Source organism: Sander lucioperca, chromosome 4, assembly GCF_008315115.2.
Source record: "Sander lucioperca isolate FBNREF2018 chromosome 4, SLUC_FBN_1.2, whole genome shotgun sequence".
NCBI lineage: Eukaryota > Metazoa > Chordata > Actinopteri > Perciformes > Percidae > Sander > Sander lucioperca.
In genome coordinates, this window is record NC_050176.1 from 946,232 (window position 1) to 967,595 (window position 21,364).

A 21,364-nucleotide genomic window follows, 5' to 3' on the forward strand; every position below is an offset into this window, starting at 1 on the left:
GTGGCCCTCAATTACCCAGCGCTCTCCACAGCACTTCGCTCTTCCTAACCCTCAGCCCCTCTTCACCTATAACTCCGCCCCTCCACCACCACCCCCTCTACCTAATAAGAGAATGTAGCTGAACCACATGCAAATGAGCAGTCAGCCAGCTGGTATCACAGCCGTCATGTGATCTATCAAGGTAGGGGGTTAGGGGGTGAAGGAGACATGGAGGGAGGAGGGAGAATGGAGGAGGCGGAGGGCAGGAATAAAAGAGGAGGGAGGATGAAGGAGGGATCTGGGGGGATGAGAGGGAGACGGACAGGTTCAAAGACGTGCTCGAGAGACACACAGGCATCCCTCTGCTAGCTCTTTGCTAGATGTTAAAAATAATCCCATCAGCCCTCTCTCTCTCTCTCTCTCTTTGTCCCTCAGCTTTCTCCACACTCTTTCTTTTCTCCGCCTCCTTTATCCTTTTACTTCTGTATCCCTCTATCCTTCAAGGACAAATACCTGAAATGTCACTCGTGTGACACATGACACTTTACAGGGAAGCACATCAGCACACTTCTTTCTGTGTGTGTGTGTGTGTGTGTGTGTGTGTGTGTGTGTGTGTGTGTGTGTGTGTGTGTGTGTGTGTGTGTGTGTGTGCGTGCGTGCGTGTGAATGTACTTCACCCACCACTGGGTGACAAGCCCCTGTAGCAGTCAAGGGCCAGCAATGTGCATGAATGGATGTGTGTGTGTGTGTGTGTGTGTGTGTGTGTGTGTGTGTGTGTGTGTGTGTGTGTGTGCGTGCGTGCGTGCGTGCGTGCGTGCATGCGCGTGTGTGTGTGCGAGCGCGTTTGAGATCCATCTTTGCCTCACTGTAGCACCCATTCCAGCAGATTGTGCTGGCATAAGATCTGGTTTACCCTGCCAACATCAACCACCCTCATCCATTCCTCCTTCCTTCCTTCCTTCTCCTTTCCCCTGGCTGCTTGAGGAGGCAGAGAGGGAGAACCCTATAGCTCAACTCATTTTTTTTATGTGCATGTGTGTTGTCGATGATTAGAGTATTTGTTAGTTTGTGAGCGAATGCATCCACCCTGCATGCTCAGATATGAGCATGTGGGCTCCTGATTACAAAGTCCACCGCAGAGACTGAGACATCCACGTTGGCATGTTTAAAAAATGCATTTATTAATTCGGACTTACAATTTGCATGCAAAATTCGTTTACATTATAAAAGTGAACAATCACATACACATGGCATCAAGTGGTCATCACATTTATAAATAAATAATTTTGTGGAGTATAAATGATAGTCAACTAAAGTGAGTGGACTGTTAGATATCTGTCTATCACGCGAATAAACAGGCTCGGCACGTCTTTTGTATGTCAGCGTTTGTCCATGTTGGCTCAGTCTGGTGTCTGTGAAGGAGCTGCACTGTGCCATGGCAACACAAGTCACCTGTTTCCTGTCAAGAAAGATTCACACAGAGAAAAGACATTCAGACATTGTATGTGTGTGTGTGTGTGTGTGTGTGTGTGTGTGTGTGTGTGTGTATGTGACAGTACCTTTTGGACCAAACATCTTCAGGTAACAGTGTGAACAATATGGCTTCTCATCATACTGAAAAACAATTAGCAGGACATATTTATTGCATCACCCTACTCGTTCATTCACGTTTTCCTCACATAGTCCCTCATTCATTGTCCACATATAGGCCTACCTCAGCATGTTGTCCAGCTGTGAGCTGTCTGTTGCACTTTTGACACTTAAGACACAGAGGGTGGTAGTCCCTCCCTAAGGACCTCTTCTTTTCACCTGTGCCAATGACAAATGAGGACTGTGATAATGAGAGGCAGGCTGGGACCTGTTTTATAGATATATTTAATCAAAATAGGCAGAGGAATTTTGCATTTGCAAACATACACTCTGGATCCTCTGAAATATGGGACAGTCCCTTCAATCAAATTATTACAGTTTTTTTCGATTGCTAAACGACAGTGGTCACAACTGAAGCCACGTGCAAAACTCAACTACAGTCTGCACTACCAACAGTCACCTGAACTGAACAGTTCACATCTCCTGCAAAACTCATTCCAAGCAACACAACTCTTCACACACATCTCAGAACAGGCTCAGTACAGCCAAACACTCAGAACAATCCTCACTGAGACAACACACACACACTGTCACTCAGAACACACTGAGAGTAAAACCACCAAGACACAAATTACAAACTTTTCATCTTTGTGTTTTGTCAGTTTGAACAATTTAAGTCACTAAGTTCACACTAATTAATAGCTTCTTTAAAGAAAAGAGTGAAATTCTTTCATGTGAACATTTTTATTTTATAACATACCAGTTTTTGTAGGAAACAAAAAGGAATGAAAATCAGCAGTTTGCTTCAATAGATGTATCATTTTATTTTACCTGTAGTAGTTTTTCTCAATTGCTGAAACACTGAAACCTATTGGCTGAACAGTTCTCAGTTGCCTGATCTCATTTAGCTAATTGTGCAGTCTGTTGTCAATACCTTAAACCATTTCACATGGTAAAACACAATTTGCAGATCTCACTTAGACTTTTCAGCAAATCTCTAAACACATTCTCATTCTCAAAACACATTCTGCACTCTAATGCTCATGTCATCCATACTGGTAAACACAAGTGGCAACAATCAAATACAAATAGAGAACACATGTCATTGATTGAACACAGCCACTCAAAATTTATTTCACTTGTTGTTCAAATTATGTGACACAACCAATATAAGCCAGTTCAGAGAGCAAACAGGTTGTTGGAGGTGGGAAGGAGAAACTCTGAGAATGGATAGAAGAAACGACGTGAGAGGACGAGGACGAGGACGAGTGCGTATGACTCTCTCCAAACTACACCTCTGGCTCCTCATGCCACTGTACCTACTCTGCTGTAGCGTTCCTTTAACTTATTTTACTATTTATTTAAATTTATTTTATCGTTATTAATACATACTGTGTGTATATGTTTATACTTATATTGTTTATATTCTTTTTATCCTTCTTATATTTGAATGTGTGACATGCTCCGACAACACCATGACAAATTCCTCGTATGTGCAACGTACTTGGCAATAAAGCCCTTTCTGATTCTGATTCTGATTCGGTATACAAACAGAGAACAAGAATTACAGTATCACAGAGACAAAGGACAAGTTTGTGAGATGCAGGGTACAGTTCTGTAAAAATAGGGGTACAGGGAGGAGGAAGAACAAAAAAAATTGCAAAGACCAAAGCAGAGTAGTCATTTTTGATCAATTTTGAGCTACTATGATAGTTTGATGTTTTCGTTCATCTAAATACAATGACGGAAAAATATGAAATTTGTTTTGAGATTAAAAATGTACTTCTCCCTGAGAACTATATGTTTTGAATAATGTGTTTTCTATTTTTTTGGTGTATTGTTTACTGACTGCTTGATAGTGTATATCATTTTGATCACTTTGTTTATGATTTGAGAGCAGTGTTTGATTTTGAACACAGGTAAAACGAAAGTTTCATTTTGCGAGAGGAGTCCGAGGTTTTGTAAATAGTGCTTGAAGATGAGGTTTTGTGGTTACAGTTTTTCTTGATTGCTTTGACCTGCTTAAAGAAACTGGGATCCACTCGGTTTTCATCATCACTGTCTCAGCAGAGCAGAAGACCCCTCATTTTCCCCACCCTTTTGCAGAACAGTTAACACAGATGTCATTCAAGCAGTCCAAACTCCATTGTTTTAGCTATGGTAACCAAACAGAAACCATCTGTTCCTAACTATTAAGACTACGTTTACACGTGGCCGGCTATTTTCATAAACGGACATTTAGAACCTCTATGTTTTCAGAAAAGTGTTCGTTTACATGTACCCGTGTATATATGCTGTCAATGCTGTCAAGAGCATGCCACACCTGTAGGTGGCAGTGTAACGAGAAGCTCAAGCCCACGTTAGCCAATCAGAATCCCGAAAATAGCAACAACAGCAACGACTCACTTCCTCTTTCTCTCTCTCGGCTGCCTAAACCTCCATTTGTCTCAGTTTACATGCAAACGTGCAAACAAAGTTTTCCAAAATCTCCACTTTGGCCGGAGTTTTTAGAAATAATCGTTTTCTGTGATAAAAACGGGGTTTTCGTGTAAATGAGAGGCCAAACCGCAGGAAAATATCTGCGTCTTCCCTTCGTGTAAACGGGGCTTAAAACTACCTCCATCAGTATAAAATCACTGAAGCACCTGTTTGACACTCCTTCACACAAATCTTCAATTAGCAGTCAGTCTGCAGGCCTTAAAGGTGCAGCGTCTGTGTTGTTCTTTGCCAACATGGATGGAAGAGGTCTAAGACAGAAGAGCCTGAGTATCAATAGTGGCTGTTTCTTATACTCTACAGTAATAGATGTTTATACTTTACTGTAATAGATTTTATTTTTATTTTCTTAATTTCTCATACTCTAATAGATTTTATTTTGGTTTACATGTATTATGTGTAATATTTACAGTATTTCAGTTTTCAGCCACAGTTTCAAAATAAGAATCAATGGAATCAATAAAATTTGCATTAAAGCATTTCTGATTCTGGATCCAATCCTTTGCAAGAAGGCAAATTTGACAACAAATGGCACTGGCATGAAAGCTACGTACAGTAATAGGCTACAGTGACAAGCAATGATGCACTGATTCTCACTGAGAGCTGTATTTAGTATTTTGGTGTCCACTGTGTAATGGTTGATTGGAAGAGCTCATACACTTGTTTGCAAGTTGTGTCGTTTGAAGACAAAATTTTCTTTTGTTGCATATTTTAAATGTTTTGGCACAGTTAGAGCCTTTTGCAAACAAAATGTGTCATTTTGACCATGAGTGCCATTGTTTCGGCCTGTCTGTTAACTGTTTTGAAAAATGTGGAGTTTGAGTTGACTGCTGTGTCAAAGCAATCAAGAAAAACTGTAACAAAGAACATTGGATGTCCTGCCTTGCCATGCACCTGCATCATCTCTAAATACAAATGAATGTGGTGTTCCCTTTACTTTCACCTCCATTACTTTCTGAAAAACAGTAAGAATGCAGTTTTACTATAGTAAAGATATAGTGTTTTTCACTTTTGTTTAATAGCTGTGTATGTAACCTCAGACATCTTACCTGGACATATTGGTATCTTTGCTCTTTTACCTGTTTACCGTTTCTCTCAAACGGTACAATGAAACAAGAGACCATTGCAATCAGCAATGTTTGATAGGCACCAGACTGAAATCTATTTTCTAAATTCTGTTTTGAATGTGTAGTACAGTGTTGTGCACGTTGTGGTTAAAGTCATGGGATAAGTGTGTAGACTTTTGAAAACTGTGTTCAAGCAATGGAAAACGAACTAGAGTTTGGTCCACATGAACTGCTGCTGTGCAGACTCTAGTTAGAGTTTTGCACATGTGGCTCCAGTTGTGCCCACTGTCGTTTAGCAATCGAAAAAAAACTGTAATATATAGTATAAGCGTGGTAGGGTGGTTAGGCTTATATTACCTATTTCTATTTGAGTTCCGCAGTGAGATGGCTGAGGGCATGAAAGAGTGTTCATATCTGTTGGTTTGGCTAGTGGGCATTTGAAGTGGGAACCAGAAGGCAAGTTCTGAAAACTCTCGTTGCAGGGGTGGGTGCTGTCAGACAGACAGGGTGGATTCTGCTTTCTTTAACTTTAACTGTTTGTTATACAAATCACACAGACTTTTCTGTTGAGTACCTGTCATACTGCTACAGACCTTGATCACATTTGTTAATGCATTTTTCTGTTTTGGATTTAGAGAAACATTCCAACAGATTAAGAAAAAGGTAAAAATCAATTTACAGTAATAAAAGATTGTCTTTTATATGTCTGGCTCTGACTGCAGACTGCTAGTCTCATCAGTACACAGAGAGCGTGGTGTTGGCCAGGTCACATCTGAGAATTTGAACTTAGCTGGCTCATGAATAGAAAAGTAAATAGACTTGAAATAGATGTGAAGTGATGGTTTGTATTTAATAGTGTGGGAGAGGACTCAACTAAAAGAGACAGAAGGTAAGAAGGAAACCCAGAGAGCAGCGTGCAAGCTTGTATGGCTAGACCCACATCCTGTTGTTATCATGGATACGTGTATGTGCATTTGTGTGTGTGTGTGTGTGTGTGTGTGTGTGTGTGTGTGTGTGTGTGTTTTTAAAGAGAAGGAGAAAGCCAGGGAGAAAGACCTTCTTTTTGCCCTCCAAACAAAGAATAATGCCAGATATATCAGCAAATAGACCTCTGTAGTGCGTATCAAAAGGAAAATCAAAGCATATTTTTCAAAGCAGATATATTGACTTATGATATGTTAACGATGTCCCCATTTCCTTTAGGCGTGTCTGTGAGTCTATGCACTCAGTACTGGTGCATCTAAATGGAATGTCGCCATCGTTAACATTACTAGTTGCACCTGTGTTTGGCAGGTTATAATGTCCACTGTAAGAAAGGTATATTATTACTCTGTAATATTTTGAATACATAATGTATTCAAGGAACAGGGGAAAATGTCCTTACTTATATGCCATAGACTTATCGTTTTGTGACTTTTGTGACCCTTTTTTTCCTTTCCAGGTAAAACAAGTAAGAGAGAGAGAGAGAGAGAGAGAGAGAGAGAGAGAGAGAGAGAGCAACAAAATCTGAAAGAAATAGAGAACAGGACAGAGACAAAATGCCAGACAGACAGAGGAAGACAGACTTAATACATTAAAAAAAAAGGAAAGAGGTCACACTTACCAAAGTAGACGGGCTTTCCACAGATAGGACAGTAGCCTACCATGATTCTATATAATTATTTAACGTACAGTGTGGGTGCGTGCACTTTAGCTAGCGTAGTGAGAATGTATATCCTACGAGAGGAGCATATGTGAGCATATGGGTGAACTGAAATTGACAGCGAAAGCGTTAAACTGCCGATATGTTGGCCTCTTTAAAGCCAGGATGTGGTGAGTGGAGACGTCACAGGAAGAGTGAAATATGTGATTTGAGAAGCTATATGATCAGTGGAAGAAAAAGAGACAGGCAGCATCTCTAATCACATCACTCACTTCTATATATGATAACAGATATAAAGCCATGTAAATAGGCATCATTGTGTGGGCAGTTTATATGTTAATGGACACACAGCCATGACACTGTAAAGAGAGACAGAAAGAGGGAGGAAGAGAGAGATAAAAGAAAGAGGGGTAAGGAGAGAAGGGACATAAACAGCTGTCAGCAGCTCAAGTTCCCAGCTATCTTCTCTCCTCTCCTGCTGTTTTCAGCCTCTTTTCTAGATTAAAAACAATGAGTTGAGCCTCTGAATTGAAAAGAGAAACCTGACACTTTGCCTTTCTTTCCTTGTTTCTGTCAATCCTCTCTCTCTCTCTCTCTCTCTCTCTCTCTCTCTCTCTCTCTCTCTCTCTCTCTTTCTCTCTTTCTCTTTCTCTCTCTTTCTCTCTCTTTCTCTCCCTCTCTCACTCTCTCACTCTCTCTTTATCTCCTTCTCTCTCTCTCTCTCTCTCTCTCTCTCTCTCTCTCTCTCTCTCTTTCCCGGTCACATTTTCACACACATGCACGCCCCCGCTCACTGACTCACACAGACACACACTATGCATACCCCTTTATTCTCCCACACACACACACACACACCCAAAAGGCTGTACTTCTCCTTAATGACATCACAGAGGCTTCAGCCAAAGACCAGAGGGAGAGGCAGGGTGAGGTCGGGTTGGTTGAGGGACAGACAGAGGGGGAGGTGTGTGTGTGTGGTTGTGTGTGTATGTGTGTGTGTGTGTGTGTGTGTGTGTGTGTGTGTGTGTGTGTGTGGATGCAGTTATCCCCTCAGGATACGTGATGGAAGTAGACCTGGGGAGGGACAGGGGTGAGGAGAGATGAGCGAGACAGGGATGGAGACAGTAGAGCTAGGACAAAGAAGATGAACTCTGATGAACTTGGCAGAGCAGAACGGGGCCGCTGGAGTGTGGAAGACAGGCAAACGTCTGTGTGGTTCGATCCCTATCACTGTCAATAGGGCTTGTTTTTCGCTTATGAATGACCGAAAGAGACGAAAAATACAGTGGTGGAAAAAGTATTGAGATCTTTTCCTTAAAGTAGTAATACTTCGAGGTATAATTACTCCATTACAAGTACAACTCCGGCATACGACATTTTAGTCAAAGTTTATAAGTATTAGCAGCAAAATGTGCTCATAGTATTACAAGTTAAAATTCTCATTATGAAGAATGACCTTTTTAGTGTTATATTTTTGTAATATTAGTACTCTTGATGCATTACTGTCGGCAGCATTTCATGTTGTAGTTGGTTAGTTGTTTCTAAACGTTAAAGTGACAAGGTATTACAAAATGTAAAAAAAAAAATCGGTACTAGACCTTCATCAGGCAAGGTTTATTTCGAGATTAAGGTCTAGTACCGTTGCCATTTAATATTTCTTTGCAAATTAGACAGTGTGCAGGAGTTTGTTTGGAACAATCTATCTCTGAATTTAAGCAAGACCAAATTCATCATCCTTGGTAAGCGTGTAACACTATTTCGAAGCAAACTTATGATAAGTGATGTTGAATTTGAAGGAGTGACTTCACTTATACTTCGCTTATACTTCCATACATTATTTACTGTGTCAAAGTGTGGGCAAATACAAAATGAAATGGAAGTAAACTACTACAAGTACTTAAGTACAGTACTTGAGTAAATGTATTTACTTCCCAAATACATGTATATATACGTACACCCTTGTATTTACCACATTTGTGATGTTCTAACGTATATTCTCCCAGCCCTCATCACACATCACAAACATATCTGCGTATCATTCCTGTTGCTGATGAACTTCAGAAGGCCATGAAATGTATGAAGTATTTCATCATTTGCATATTTACCAGCATCCCTCTCCTGTGTGCCATGCTTTGCAGAGGGTTGGAATACCAAGTAGTTATTTTATCTGACCGGTCTTCCCTACAGGATAACCTATCATGGCTCTCCATCAGCATTCATTGTGTGCGGACAGCATTCGGAGAGTTACATCCTGAATCAGAGGCCTACAATGTTTCTTTATGCAAATGGGGATGTCATTATTTTAATAGAGAACACATAGTTAATATGCACAAGAGTTTACTGTCATTAGAGCGAGAAGGATAGCTAGAAGGAGAAGCAGACAGGATTTCCACAGGTCGACTTAGAGGAAAATGTAGAGGAGAAAAAGGAGGAATTAAAAACAAAGAGCGAGCGGAGCATGGAGAAACAGAGGCGATGTAATTGTGAAATGGAGAGAGAAAGGAAACAGGAGGAGAGAAGAGAGGGGGTGTTAAAACCACATTTCCCAGTGGATCTTTTGGTAAGGCTGCGTTGAGAAAACTGCCAGAACTCTTAAGACACACATTCCCGCACTGGCACGCACATATGCATGGTTCCCTTCTGCCAAGTCATATGAGATACACCAACACACACTGGATGGAGAGATGTGGGAATGTGTGTATGTGAACAGGATTTATAGTAACATTTAGTGAGTGGTGGAAACAGACAGAGTTCGGAGGAGAGAGAGGGAGAGAAACACTGGCTCCTCTCCTCCGTCTCCTCTGGTGGGTTGGATCTTGCCGAGGCCAAACCCTCCGACGCCGGCTTTGAGAATTGTGTGCGGGGGGGACACAGGAAGAGGCTCAGGAAAGAAAACAGCTGGAAGGATTCCTTCTTCCCACACATGAACGCACTCCCGATCACACCAAAGTACACACACACACACACACACACACACACACACACAAAAAGGAGCCTTTGGAAGGCTTCCTTTACCCCACTCACTCTCACACACCCACTCGTCATCACGTTTCAGTTCTTGGCATCCTCCTTTCTTCCCCAAGCCCAGAATATGACATGGCTTTGGGGTTTGCATCTCAGCCGCATACACACAATGAGCCTCACAATATGAGACACATTGCAAACAAAATCAAGCAGCATTTCAAACATTTGACAGATGAAGATAGCCAAAGGGCCACATGATGATTTGCTTTCTGGTACCTGCTTTTTTTTGTGCTTTCCTCTGATATTATCATCATTTGTCAATGTGAAAATATCAGTTTTCAGAACGACTTTCCTTGCTCCTTTTGAATCATCAGACTGTCAACAGCAGAAAACCGAACAGCTTAAGCTTTTCCAACCGAGCCAACAAAAATCTCTCATCCTTCACTGTTTTAAAGCCATTCTAGTGCTCATCTGGCACAGCTGCTTGGGTATTTTGGTACACAATGGTGTGGCGATCCATTTCTGGGGTGTGTTTTCCACAAATATCCCCCTCTGTGACGGCCTTTCTGGAGTCAGACGATCTAAAGGCTATAATCCTCTATACTTAGGGTATCAGCGGATGGAAAAGTCCGAAAAATAAGTCCTTGTTTTTCACTATTAATCTGCCAAAGCCTATAAGTCCCCTCATGCCTCTGTGTGGTGATATGAGTATGGCATGGTGACTATTACTACATGATTAGTAGCTGTGAGTAGCTGGTTCAGTCAGATTGCATTATGGGATATTTGTTTTGTTTTGTATGGTCTGTGAAGAAACCAATGGAGGAATCGTTTTAGTTTGTTTGTGTGTGTGTGTGTGTGTGTGTGTGTGTGTGTGTGTGTGTGTGTGTGTGTGTGTGTGTGTGTGTGTGTGTGTCTGTGCCAGTAGCATACATTACACAGGTGTTGATGCCACTTTGGCTTTCAATTCTCTTAGGGCTGATATGCAATGCCAATCCTCCAAATGGCACTGCACTACCATACACACACATGCAAATACAAGCCATGCCATAAATACCAAGAACTAAACTTCTAGCATCCATTTGTTGTTGCGATGCCATTAACTTTAAGAGCTGCTTAACAAAAGAGAGTAAACACAGTAAAGGCCAAGTTGAGATTTTGAAAACATTTTTAGCCCAGCTAGTGGAATAGTCTGTCTGTCATTTTTTCCGGTCCACCATCTTGGTCCACACTGAAATTTCTCAACTATTGGAAGGATGGCCATGAAATGTAGTACAGACAATCATGTTCTCCAGAGGATAAATCCTGCTTACTTTGGTCATCCCCTGGCTTTTTTCTCTAGTGCCTCTATAGCTTTTAGTAAAGTGCTTTGACAACTTTTGGATGGATTATCATGAAATCTATTTCTTAGCCCCACCAACAGTTCACAATTTAGACTTATTCAGTTAATTTCTCAACATCTACCAGGTGGATTGGCACTAATTTTGGTATAGACATCCATGTCTCCCTCAGGATGGATTACAATAGCCTAACTTAGGATATTTCCTTAATATTCCTCTGGCTCCATCACCAGGTCACATTTCTAATGTGTGCAATAATTTGGTTTATGAATAAATGACATTCCCATTCCCTCAGCGGTACCTTTTGTTTAGTGCTATCAGCATACGTTAGCACGCTAACGCGCAAAAACTAAGATGGTGAACACAGTCAACAATATTCCTGCTAAACATCAGCAGATTTGTATTATAATAGTGAGCATGGTAGCATGCTAAAGTTAGTGTTTAGCTCTTAGAATCACAGTGCCTGAGTAAAGCCTCACAGAGATCCTAGCGTGGCTGTAGACTCGCCTTGTTTCAACACAACCCACAAGAGGAAATTTCCAAAGTGTGAAAAATGTTTTAGAAATGTCACTTTTTTAGTAACACTTGCAGTGGCCACACACTTTGGCCAGCTGGAGGGCCAGTCACTACAGACTCAGGCCATGCAGCGAAACATTGATCAAATCCACAGAACTTTGTATTACATTCTTAGGCTAACTTATCAAAGGCCCCAGATATGTCGGGAGCGTGTCTATGTTCCCCGGGTCCTATGTTCCCTGGGTCCTATGTTCCCTGGGTCCTATGTTCCCCTCTTTGTATGAGAATGGGGAACATAGGAGCCTTTTTCAAAAAAAGGCTCCTATGTTCCCCAGTCTGTTACTTTTTCCACCATTACTGCCAAATTCCAACCCTAACCCCTAACCCTAACCCTAACCCAGGGATGACCCCGCCTAGGGAGCGTGTCTATGTTCCCTGGGCCATATGCTCCCCGGTATGTATTGCTACAGGGGAACATAGGACCCTTTTTGGGAAAAACGGGGAACATAGGACCTTTTTTCTAAAAAACATAGGACCTGGGGAACATAGGGATGACCCCGATATGTCAGACTGAATTTGGTGAAAATGTGTATAAAATGATGCACAAGACATCTAAAAAAAATGTCATTTGATTAATTGATGCAGCCATATTTCACTCAGTGTAAACACCATATAGCTTCAATGAAGAGTCAGAACAAGCTGATACAGAATATGCAGTAGGCTATATGACGCAGTCAGACTGTGTGGAATAAGATGATTTTGAACAACCATATAGCTATATAAGGGGAAACAAAAAAGGAAACTGGTATATTAAGGGAATGATATGCTCATTATACACGGTTTCAACTTGCAGAGTTGACCTCAGTCACTCAGCAGGGTTCTGAGTGCAGAGCGCTCGGTTCTCGTGGCTGGTCCCACCTATTGTTTAGATCTGCTTGGGGAAACAGAGAGGCAGGCAGAAGGAAAGAACCTAATGTGTTGCTTCTTGCCTGTGCATTCTTGGCATAGCTCTTTGCCCTTTTCATTTTTTGACTGTGATTTTTTTTTTCTTCCTTGCTTTAATAGTGAAGCCAAGGGTCCACAGCCAGCCAAGTCCCACCGCTCCAGTCTGGCTAAGCCACAGAAAGCTTGGCTTCCTCTACTCTCTGCTCTCTCTCTCTCTCATTCTCCATGTACGACTACAGTATGCGTCCCTCTCTCTTTCTCTTTGGATGTTTCTCTACGTTGTCATGTGTCTCCTGTTTGTCTCGTTCCTTTCTGTTACATTTTTGTGTCTGTCCGCATTGGTCAATCTGCCGCTTTGTCTCAATTTTCAATTTCTCTTTTCTTTTTCTTGTGTCCTTTTCCAACACATACACACACACACCACCCTGTCTATTTCCCTGTCCGCCAGTCTGTCATAGCCAGCGGGCTGGTTTCGCAGGCGGGGTTCAGCTGGGCTCCACAAACACATGGCTCTCAATCTGCCTTCTTGTGTGTGCTGGAATGGTATTTCTTTTGCTATGCTGTTCATGCTCTCTATTTAATCTTCTTTTAACTTTAACTACTATATGGCCATATGTGCTTCTTTTTTATAGACTAACAAATTTCAACCACTTGGATCATTTGAAATGTCTTTTTTTGTCACGTAAACCCTTTGAAAACATATTGCATAACGATTAGGTAATGCTGGAAGTATTAAATCATCAATGTAATCATCAGCTGTTCCTCAGTCTTTTTCTACACAGTACAAATACATGTGATTTTAAATGTAGAGACAGCATTGGCAATTTGCTCCTCTCTGCCTCTCAAGTGAAATTGAATTATAGATCAAGAACCCCTTATGTGCACTAGACTTCCCCAACTTAAACAAAGCCTGCTCGCTCTTCTACTACGCCCATTTCTATCTGATCAGCACCATTCATTCTGCCACTTAGACAGGAATCTAATTAGACCAGAATATCAACGATAAAACACTGGGATATATCTGTCCCCCTCCCTCCCCTCGCTCTCCCTCTCTCTCTTTGTTTCTCTGCTCTTCCCTACAGCTGGTGAGAGTATGGTTTGTGGCTGCCCCTCCCCCAGCATTTGAACAAGCCAATAAGAGAGCACGTCAGCAAAATACCCCCCCCCCACCTCCACACACACCATCCCTCGTTTTCCCTTACCACCCCACCCCCTCCCAACCCCATCCCCCAGAGCCCTCTCTACACCCCATCCCCCTTTCCTACCACCCCTAACCCACTTACTCATCCTGCCTCCACCCTCCACACCCACAAGACTTCCCCACCCTCTCATACTTTCTCACCCGTGTTCGTCCTCCCTAAGTCTTTTTCCCCTTTCCTCTCACTCTTCTACCCACTCACCCTTTTTCCTGGACACCCTTTCTTGAGACTCCCTTTCCTTCAGTACACCCACTCGCCATTTTCCTTATCCCCATCTCTGCCGCTGCCCTTCCTTTTCCCCCCACCTTTCTCTCTTCTCTCTCCCTCTCTCTTCTGTGGCCTTATCTTATGAATATCGGTAGCACACTGGGTGAAAAATTGATCCTCCCCGCCTGTCTGTGGACGCTGCCACAGCGCATTAGCCTGTGTGTGAGTGTGTGTGATGTGTGTGGAGGCTTGCTGCTTGGGGGAGGGTGGGGGGGGGGGCAAGGAGGGTGGGAGGGATATTTGCATATCATCAAAGTAGGGAAAGGGGGGGTAATGAGGAGAGAATGTGTGTGTATGTGTGTGTTGGGTGTATTTGTGTATTAGGAGTGGTGTTGATGGGTTGGGGTTGAGTGTGTGTGAAATGAGAGAACAAGACCAAGGGAATATATGGGCGGTGAGATGACTGGGATAGGTTTAGGTGTGTGTGTGTGTGTGTGTGTGTGTGTGTGTGTGTGTGTGTGTGTGTGTGTGTGTGTGTGTAAGAGAGAGAGAGAGGACAGACAGAGATCACATACATGCTCCCTTTCACATGCCATCCATCACACCCTTCACACCCACACAGAGGGTGCATTGAATATCAACACTGCACATTTTTTTTACCCTAGTTTATGTCGGAAATGTTTCATATATAGGCCATATCCTGACCTTTGACACAAAAAAGTGCTCTCCCTCGCCTTCCTCATTGCTGGAAAATATGAGAAATTGCTATATTCCAGCACATTTAAATATTGTAAGAACAGAACAAGGAGCTCAGTTGGTGTGCAGTGATGACACATGCACAAACTTGTTCTATCCGTGAGAAATGTGGCTCACAAGCACAAGGTCACACAAGCAGACTAACCTCTTTTACCCTTGATGGTGAAAACTGAATTAGGCCAAGTTATATCAGATGTGGGCTAAATAAACCAATTTGGTCACTCATTATTTTCTTCCTGTCTCTGTTTTGTTTTCTAGACACTGTAAAATGGTATGCAACTTTTGCAAACACAGCACATACTTATTCTTAAAGCGAACTTTCGGCTCCAGAAGAAACAGCTGCAATGGGTAGGCTTGGTATTTGTAAATAAATAATTTAAAGCCCCTGCCTCTCTGCTACCCGCAGCTTCTGATTTAACAGGAGATATAATCGATTACCGATTCTCAACTAATTCATATTGCCAGTAAACTCGTGGTTCTAAAGCATACTGAAGTAAAACAAACCACATTAAATACTTTAAAATATAGTTTCGTGTTCATTTGTTCTCGGTGAATGTGTGGGAGAGGTGTATGCTAAAAACAACTACAAACGGTTTCTGTGTTCTGGTATCGATTGGGCATGCCTGGTGAAATCCGACTTGAGCGTTGACGGTCTGTCACATTTCACGCTGACACCAAGCGAACACTGGGCGCACACACACACACGCTGGGCTTACCATATTATCGACAGATCCGAGTCAGGAGTACAGTCGATGAGAGCGCATTGAAGGTAAGTTGTTGTGAAAAAAACTAATAAGGGCAGGGAAATTAGACCGGATTTCAGTGGTAGACTCAGAGGCGGGGTCATTTCTTAAGATCGTGTTAATTTTAGCTGTGGTTCTTTCTTTGTAATTTTAGGTTGACCACTTTTTATCTTTCTCTGTGCGCTTTGCTGTTTGCCCCTGTTTCTGGGGGAAACATTACCGGGTCACCTTAACTCAATGGAATCAGACCGAATTTTTTTTTAAGCAGTTTTGTTTTGTTAACATTAACCAAGCAATTTAAAGGGATTCGAGGCGTGGGTGGCTAGCTGCGGGGTTTTTTTCTGTGTTGGTCGGTGGAGGAGGAGGGGTTGGTTTGGCTTGCCAAGCTAGTGAACGACATTACGCAGACTTGCAAAACAAGTTTAAATGTTTTTTAAAGTGGACAAACTTGCTTTAAACTCAGTAAGGGGATTAAGGCGGTTATGAGAAAGCGACCGGGTATGCTAACAAGGTTGTTGTACGGTTAGAATAAGCGGAATAACGCGTTTACCACAGTATGCTATGCGCATTTACGTTAGCATGTCCCCCCAGCGTTAGCCTCCTGTGAGCTAGCGAGCCATGGCCGTAACGTTACTCATTGCTATGTTGTTATAAACTAAACGTTGCTGGTGAACCATTATATTTATCGTACCTTTTGAGAGTAGCTCCATATTTGTTTTTTTGTTTTTTTACAGTATACCCGACTCACGGCCACAGTTGTGTTTCAGTTAAAAACGCGAGAATATTTATATGGCGAGTAGACGACGATGTTTAGCTAGTTGTTGAACCAGTTGGGGGATTTAACGTTACGTTGTGTCTAGTTACGTTAACGTTACTTGACTGACATACTTGAGGCACAGACGGTTTAGTAAAGAGGATCTTTGTTTGAGGGAAGTAGCTACTTCAAAGTTAGAAACGCATGCTTGTCTAAATAAGCAATTACGGTTGACACTGAGTGTTTGTGTGAACAGTGACAAAGAGCCCAGTTTAACTGTTAGCCACTCTCCAACTTTGTATTTTTAAACAGTGACTAAAAGCTCTTCTGTGAGAGGAAACGAGAGGAAAAACGCAGAAAAAAAAGAAACAGAGGAAATCCCCCAAAAGGAAATGCCAATCGCAGCCGCTGGACAGCCAACGACTCAGGAGCCTAGAGTTTGCCCCCGGCTGCCCTCCACCCCGGAGCCTGTCCCTAAAGGGGCTGATTTATTCGACGAGGCGGGGGCGGCGGAGTCGGCGGAGCGAACTGAGTACGGGGGCGCGGAGGGGGGCAGAGGACTCGGGGGTTATAGTTACAGCCATAGCGGCGCTAGGGGCTTTGTGCAGCCCGGATCGACCAACGGTTCTCCGCCGCAGTCCCCAGCCGCGTCCTCCTCTTTTCTCTTCCATCCACTTCACCCCCACCAAATGGCCATGGAGCCCCCAAGGACTCGATCGCGTTCTCGGTCTGGATATTACCAACAGTACGGTGGTGGGAATGGCAATGTAATTACCGGCAGCGGAGTCATGGGATCTAACCATCATCACCTCCACCACCACCATCAGCAGCAGCAACTACATCCACAGCAGCAACACGGTGCCGGTTGCGCACCACTTGGAGCTCACAGCAACCACCCGGAGAACCAGCCGCGAGCCCCGGGAAGTAACGCCTCTCCCGGCACTCAGAGGCTTCCTTCGGTTCCCGGAGCGCACCGCATCCCGGCGGCAGGTAAATGTCCCGAGTTGTCATTGTCACTGACTGTGTATTGTAGTGTACCCTCGACCATGCTATGTAGATGAGTCGCACCGCACGTTTTTATTAGACTTTTGTCTTTACATAAGCACCAAGTTGAAGTGATTGAAGTCGAGGTGTTTAATACCTTTGGGAGGTTTTTAGAGGCATAGGAGGGGGTTTGGCATGGCATGACAAAGTGTCTGCATGTGTGAACGCATTTGTTCTATTCTAATTAGACGGGGTGTTTCATGTGCTTGCCACAGCTGCAGTGTGGATGTGGTGCACAGTTTGCACATACAGTAGGTAAATGGAAAAATAGCAGTCTGGGGTAGCCTCAAGCTTATTGAACTGCTTTGCAGTTACCCATGACGTGTTTCTTAAGGCACTGTGGCATGTCTACTTTTAGTCAACTACACAAACATTGATGCAGCTAGGTTACACGTCTACAGCGTGAACATGCTTATCTTGGTCTAAACTAGGTACAGGTACAACATGGATAGATCACCCAGGGGCTTGGCTTTGTGGCCTATCAATGTGAAGTTGTGAACAAAAGAATCAGAATCAGCTAAATGACAACATAGGATGTGTTATGTTATATAAAAGAATGACAATGGCCTCTATAATAACAGGCATACAGTCTCCTTAGAGGTGGGTGGGCATATTCTGTTTCAGATTGGGGGGTCTCTACTAGTAACTATCTGGGTAAGCCATGCTTTGATATTTGTGCTTCATTGCCAAGGAAAATCTTAGCGAGTGTGCATGGACTGGTTCTGGGTGTAGAACACATGTGAGGCCACTCCAACACAGCGACTTCAGTGCACTGAACCACACAACATAGAAACAGCACAGCTAGAGTTTCACTGAGCGAGGCCATGGGAAAGCTTTTCTTTCAGCACACCTAACAGGCTTCTCAGGTTAGGAAAATGCTTGGTTAGTAGTTGTCTCCTGCAGTGTTTGGCAGAATATTTTTGAAGTGGTAATTTCATAATGAAAAAAATTTAAAACGAAAAAGAATTGAAACTTACTTTTTTTGTTTTTGTTTACCTTTCCTTATGTACAAATCATGAGACAGATTTCTTCAAATCATACATCAAACTGTAAGGGCTAAATGAAATGAGTTTCAGAGTAATTAGTTTCAGGGATTGTTTTGCTCTGCCTTTAGCATAGTGACTTCTCATGCTAATTCTGCAATACATGTTGGCATAACTTAACATGCACAGACTAAGAACGCGGTAGCTTAGTCACGAACAGGACACACAATTCGACTGCACAATAACATGAATCTAATTTGTATATAAAAGCACAAAACAATAGTCTACCAGTCCAAATTCCACACTGCCAGCATCACAGTTTACACTTTACAATCAGTGTCTTTACTGACACCTTTTAAACAAACCGTGTTTGCATGCATGTGAACACAAGAGACTGAGCAACTGTGTATGGGGACTGGAATTACCTGTCTGGGAGAATGAGAGTAAGAAAAAACAGCGGAACATACATAAACAAACAAAGGCCCTTTCTGGACTGCCCGCCTGTAGGTTGTGTAGCAATTTGTGTGTTTATATGTCTCGCTTTGCATGGGCTTTGCTGGGTTTGAGGGTTGGAAACGGAGACCAGGAAGAACTGGGATTTAAAAAAAAAATGAATAAAAGTAGAGATCAGTGTGCAAAGTCCCACTGCATCACCACAGACGGTGAACTAGTCACCAGCAGAGTTTATCGGTCTGCCGTGACCTACGACCCATAGTCTGTCATAGTAGCTAGGCTTTGACATGTAGGATAGCATAAATCAATGGATAGAATGACAGTATTGTATTTCCATCCAAATGGATTTCGATCTAGAGGGGGAGGCGCTGGCTCGAAATTCTATAGACACCCAGTCATTATCTAGATTAATTTCAATTAGACCTAAAAGCCCACAAAACAACAGTAATATGTGTGTATACATTTGTATTTGTACTCGGTAAGTAAAGTCTAACTGTAGCAAAAGTGCAAAAACATAAAAAAAAGGGTATGCTTAATTTAGTAGCTGTGAACAGTGCTTCAAAAGTGAAGCTGTTGCTTCATTTTGAAATAAAAAACAGACAGCATTTGAGTGCTATTTACATTGTTAACTTAGCCAAAGAAAGCCTAGGAAGAATATTCTCTTACACGAGTGAAGCAGCTGGCTAGCCGGACCTTTCCCACCACTACACACCTTTTATTAGACCTTTTCTCCATATCCAGAATGGGCCCTGCTTGTTGAGAGAGAGAGAGTGAGAGAGATACTTAGACCATTCTTCCTGTGCTAGTCACCTGCGTTGGGCATGAAAGCTAATGATATCCTGTACTCCTCAATCCCTCCCCCCTCTCTCTAGTCATCTATTCTAAATCTTTTGGCCCCCTTTGTGCCTTGTTCTTTCACGCTTGTTTTATACAGTTTTCTACAATCTACAATCTTCTTCTTTCTGACATTCTATCTCATGTACTGTTCAGATGCTTACCATTTGAAGGGAATTAACATGTCTTAAGAGGTAAAAAAGACTCCTTAGAGCCCATGTCTGCAAAATTCAGACTTAAGGTGCAAAAGAGAACCACAGAAAATGTAGAAGTACTTGAGTTCCCACCAAATGCGTAAAATTGCTGCCAAATTGGTCCAAGTGGATAAAACATCCTCTGTAGCAGTTGATATCCTATCCTGATTCTGACCGACCTCTGTCACAGCCTGTCCTCTCTTAGCCACATTAATTTCTCCCTCCCCTGTGGATCAGTCAACCCTTTCTGTACCCCTCCGGTCCATTTTCTCTGGCCTCCTCCCTTATTTGTCTAATGGAGGGATCGTTTTAATGGATTGCCCAAAGCAGCAGAGGGGCAGACACTCCTGCCACTCTACCTTTACCCTTCCACTCCACTCCACTCCTATCCCCTCCATCCTTCTGTCTGCAACAGAAGTGGAAACATGCACTCTGTTTTTTTTTAATTTATTTTTTACTTCCCTTTTGTGTTGTCGCCCCGGCAGGGAGGAGGTGCAGTGTATGAGATTTAAGAAGGTCAGGTGCAGAGAAAGGATGAGGGAGGGATGATTACACCGAAGCAAAGTAGAAATGGCAAAAGGAGGATGTGAACAAGTTTGGTGGACTTGCGCAGACTGTGGTGGAGAAACAGGACGTCATGAGTATTATTGTAAGCCAAGCACAGAGAGAACGCATGCTTCACAGACGGCAGTTGAGTGTGCAATGCAATCTGCGAGGAGTTGGGAGACTGTGGCCGTAGCGAGAAAGATGAAATGATTGGCTGGGAGCAGATGGAGGCACAGTAGAGAATGGGATATAGGTGGTTGGAACTGAGACTAGAGGCAGTGTTTGTGAGTGTAGGTAAAAGTGTGTGTGTGTGTGTGTGTGTGTGTGTGTGTGTGTGTGTGTGTGTGTGTGTGAGAAATGCATGAATGAATGTTGAGAGAGTTAAGGGGGAGGAAGGGAGGAGGAGGTTGTTTACTCCTGCTGTTTGCAGGTTAGCCTCCTATCACTGTTGATAACTGTGAATATCCTGCAGATGTGGCTTGGTTATGACTAGGGTTGGGCATCGTTTTGATTTTAACAATTCTGATTCCGATTCTTCCTTTCGATTCCGGTTCTTCTCGATTTCGATTCTTTGAGGGGTGGAGTTGAAACAGGTCACATGGAAAGTTTTATTTTGATTCAATGGTGATTTACAGTTTTACAGTCTTTTTTTAAAAGGATTTGTTTTTGGTCATTTCAGCCTTTTAATGGAGAGGACAGCTAGATATGAAAGGGGAGAGAGAGAGGGGAAACATGCAGAAAATCGTCCAGGCCGGACTCGAACCCTGGACCTTCTGCGTCGAGGCATACACCTCCTATATATGTGCGCCTGCTCTACCAACAGAGCTAACCTGGCCACCCATTACAGTTTTTTTTCAACATAAAATTAAGCCACACTAGAGCGCCACTTCCTGTGCTCCAAGGCTGCAGCACAACAAGCCCCTGGCTGCTTCAAAAATCACAAAACGTGCACAAAGTTTAAATTTGGAACAGATGATCGGATTTGAGACCAAATCTTCCAAACGATTTCACTGGAAACGTAATTTTCAAAACGTTTCTAAGTTGGAACCGGTCCTCGATGCCCAGTCCTAGTTATGACATGGGTGCAAAACCATGGTTCCAATGTCTACCGGATGTAG

The 21,364-nt window shown here is 42.8% G+C and overlaps 2 protein-coding genes across 3 annotated transcripts in view; one reads left to right on the top strand and one right to left on the bottom strand.

Annotated features, from left to right (window-relative positions):
- Positions 1 to 1,132: 1,132 nt before the first annotated feature.
- On the bottom strand, positions 1,133 to 6,942 carry zgc:195282 (uncharacterized protein LOC100192223 homolog). Its single transcript, XM_031293619.2, has 4 exons — positions 6,736 to 6,942; positions 1,694 to 1,788; positions 1,539 to 1,593; positions 1,133 to 1,438 (listed from the first exon to the last, which is right to left on the bottom strand). The coding sequence occupies exons 1-4, from the start codon at positions 6,776 to 6,778 to the stop codon at positions 1,428 to 1,430; spliced, it is 204 nt and encodes a 67-aa protein (XP_031149479.1). The 5' UTR covers positions 6,779 to 6,942; the 3' UTR covers positions 1,133 to 1,427.
- Positions 6,943 to 15,331: 8,389 nt separating this feature from the next.
- Positions 15,332 to 21,364, top strand: part of rnf38 (ring finger protein 38) — a 25,557-nt gene continuing 19,524 nt past the window's right edge. For both annotated transcript variants that reach the window (XM_036000631.1, XM_036000630.1), the window contains exons 1-2: positions 15,332 to 15,464; positions 16,505 to 17,182. In XM_036000631.1, coding sequence (XP_035856524.1) covers positions 16,585 to 17,182 — 598 coding nt within the window. In that variant the 5' untranslated portion in view covers positions 15,332 to 15,464; positions 16,505 to 16,584. The remainder of the gene's footprint in view (positions 15,465 to 16,504; positions 17,183 to 21,364) is intronic.

Bases quoted from the DNA above. Each gene is read 5' to 3' on its own strand.
- zgc:195282 (XM_031293619.2), bottom strand. From the start codon at position 6,778: ATGGTAGGCTACTGTCCTATCTGTGGAAAGCCCGTCTACTTTG. The intron at 1,789-6,735 runs GTAAGTGTGACC...TCATTGGCACAG, and splicing joins TGGAAAGCCCGTCTACTTTG to GTGAAAAGAAGAGGTCCTTA. The intron at 1,594-1,693 runs GTAGGCCTATAT...ATTGTTTTTCAG, and splicing joins CAGCTGGACAACATGCTGAG to TATGATGAGAAGCCATATTG.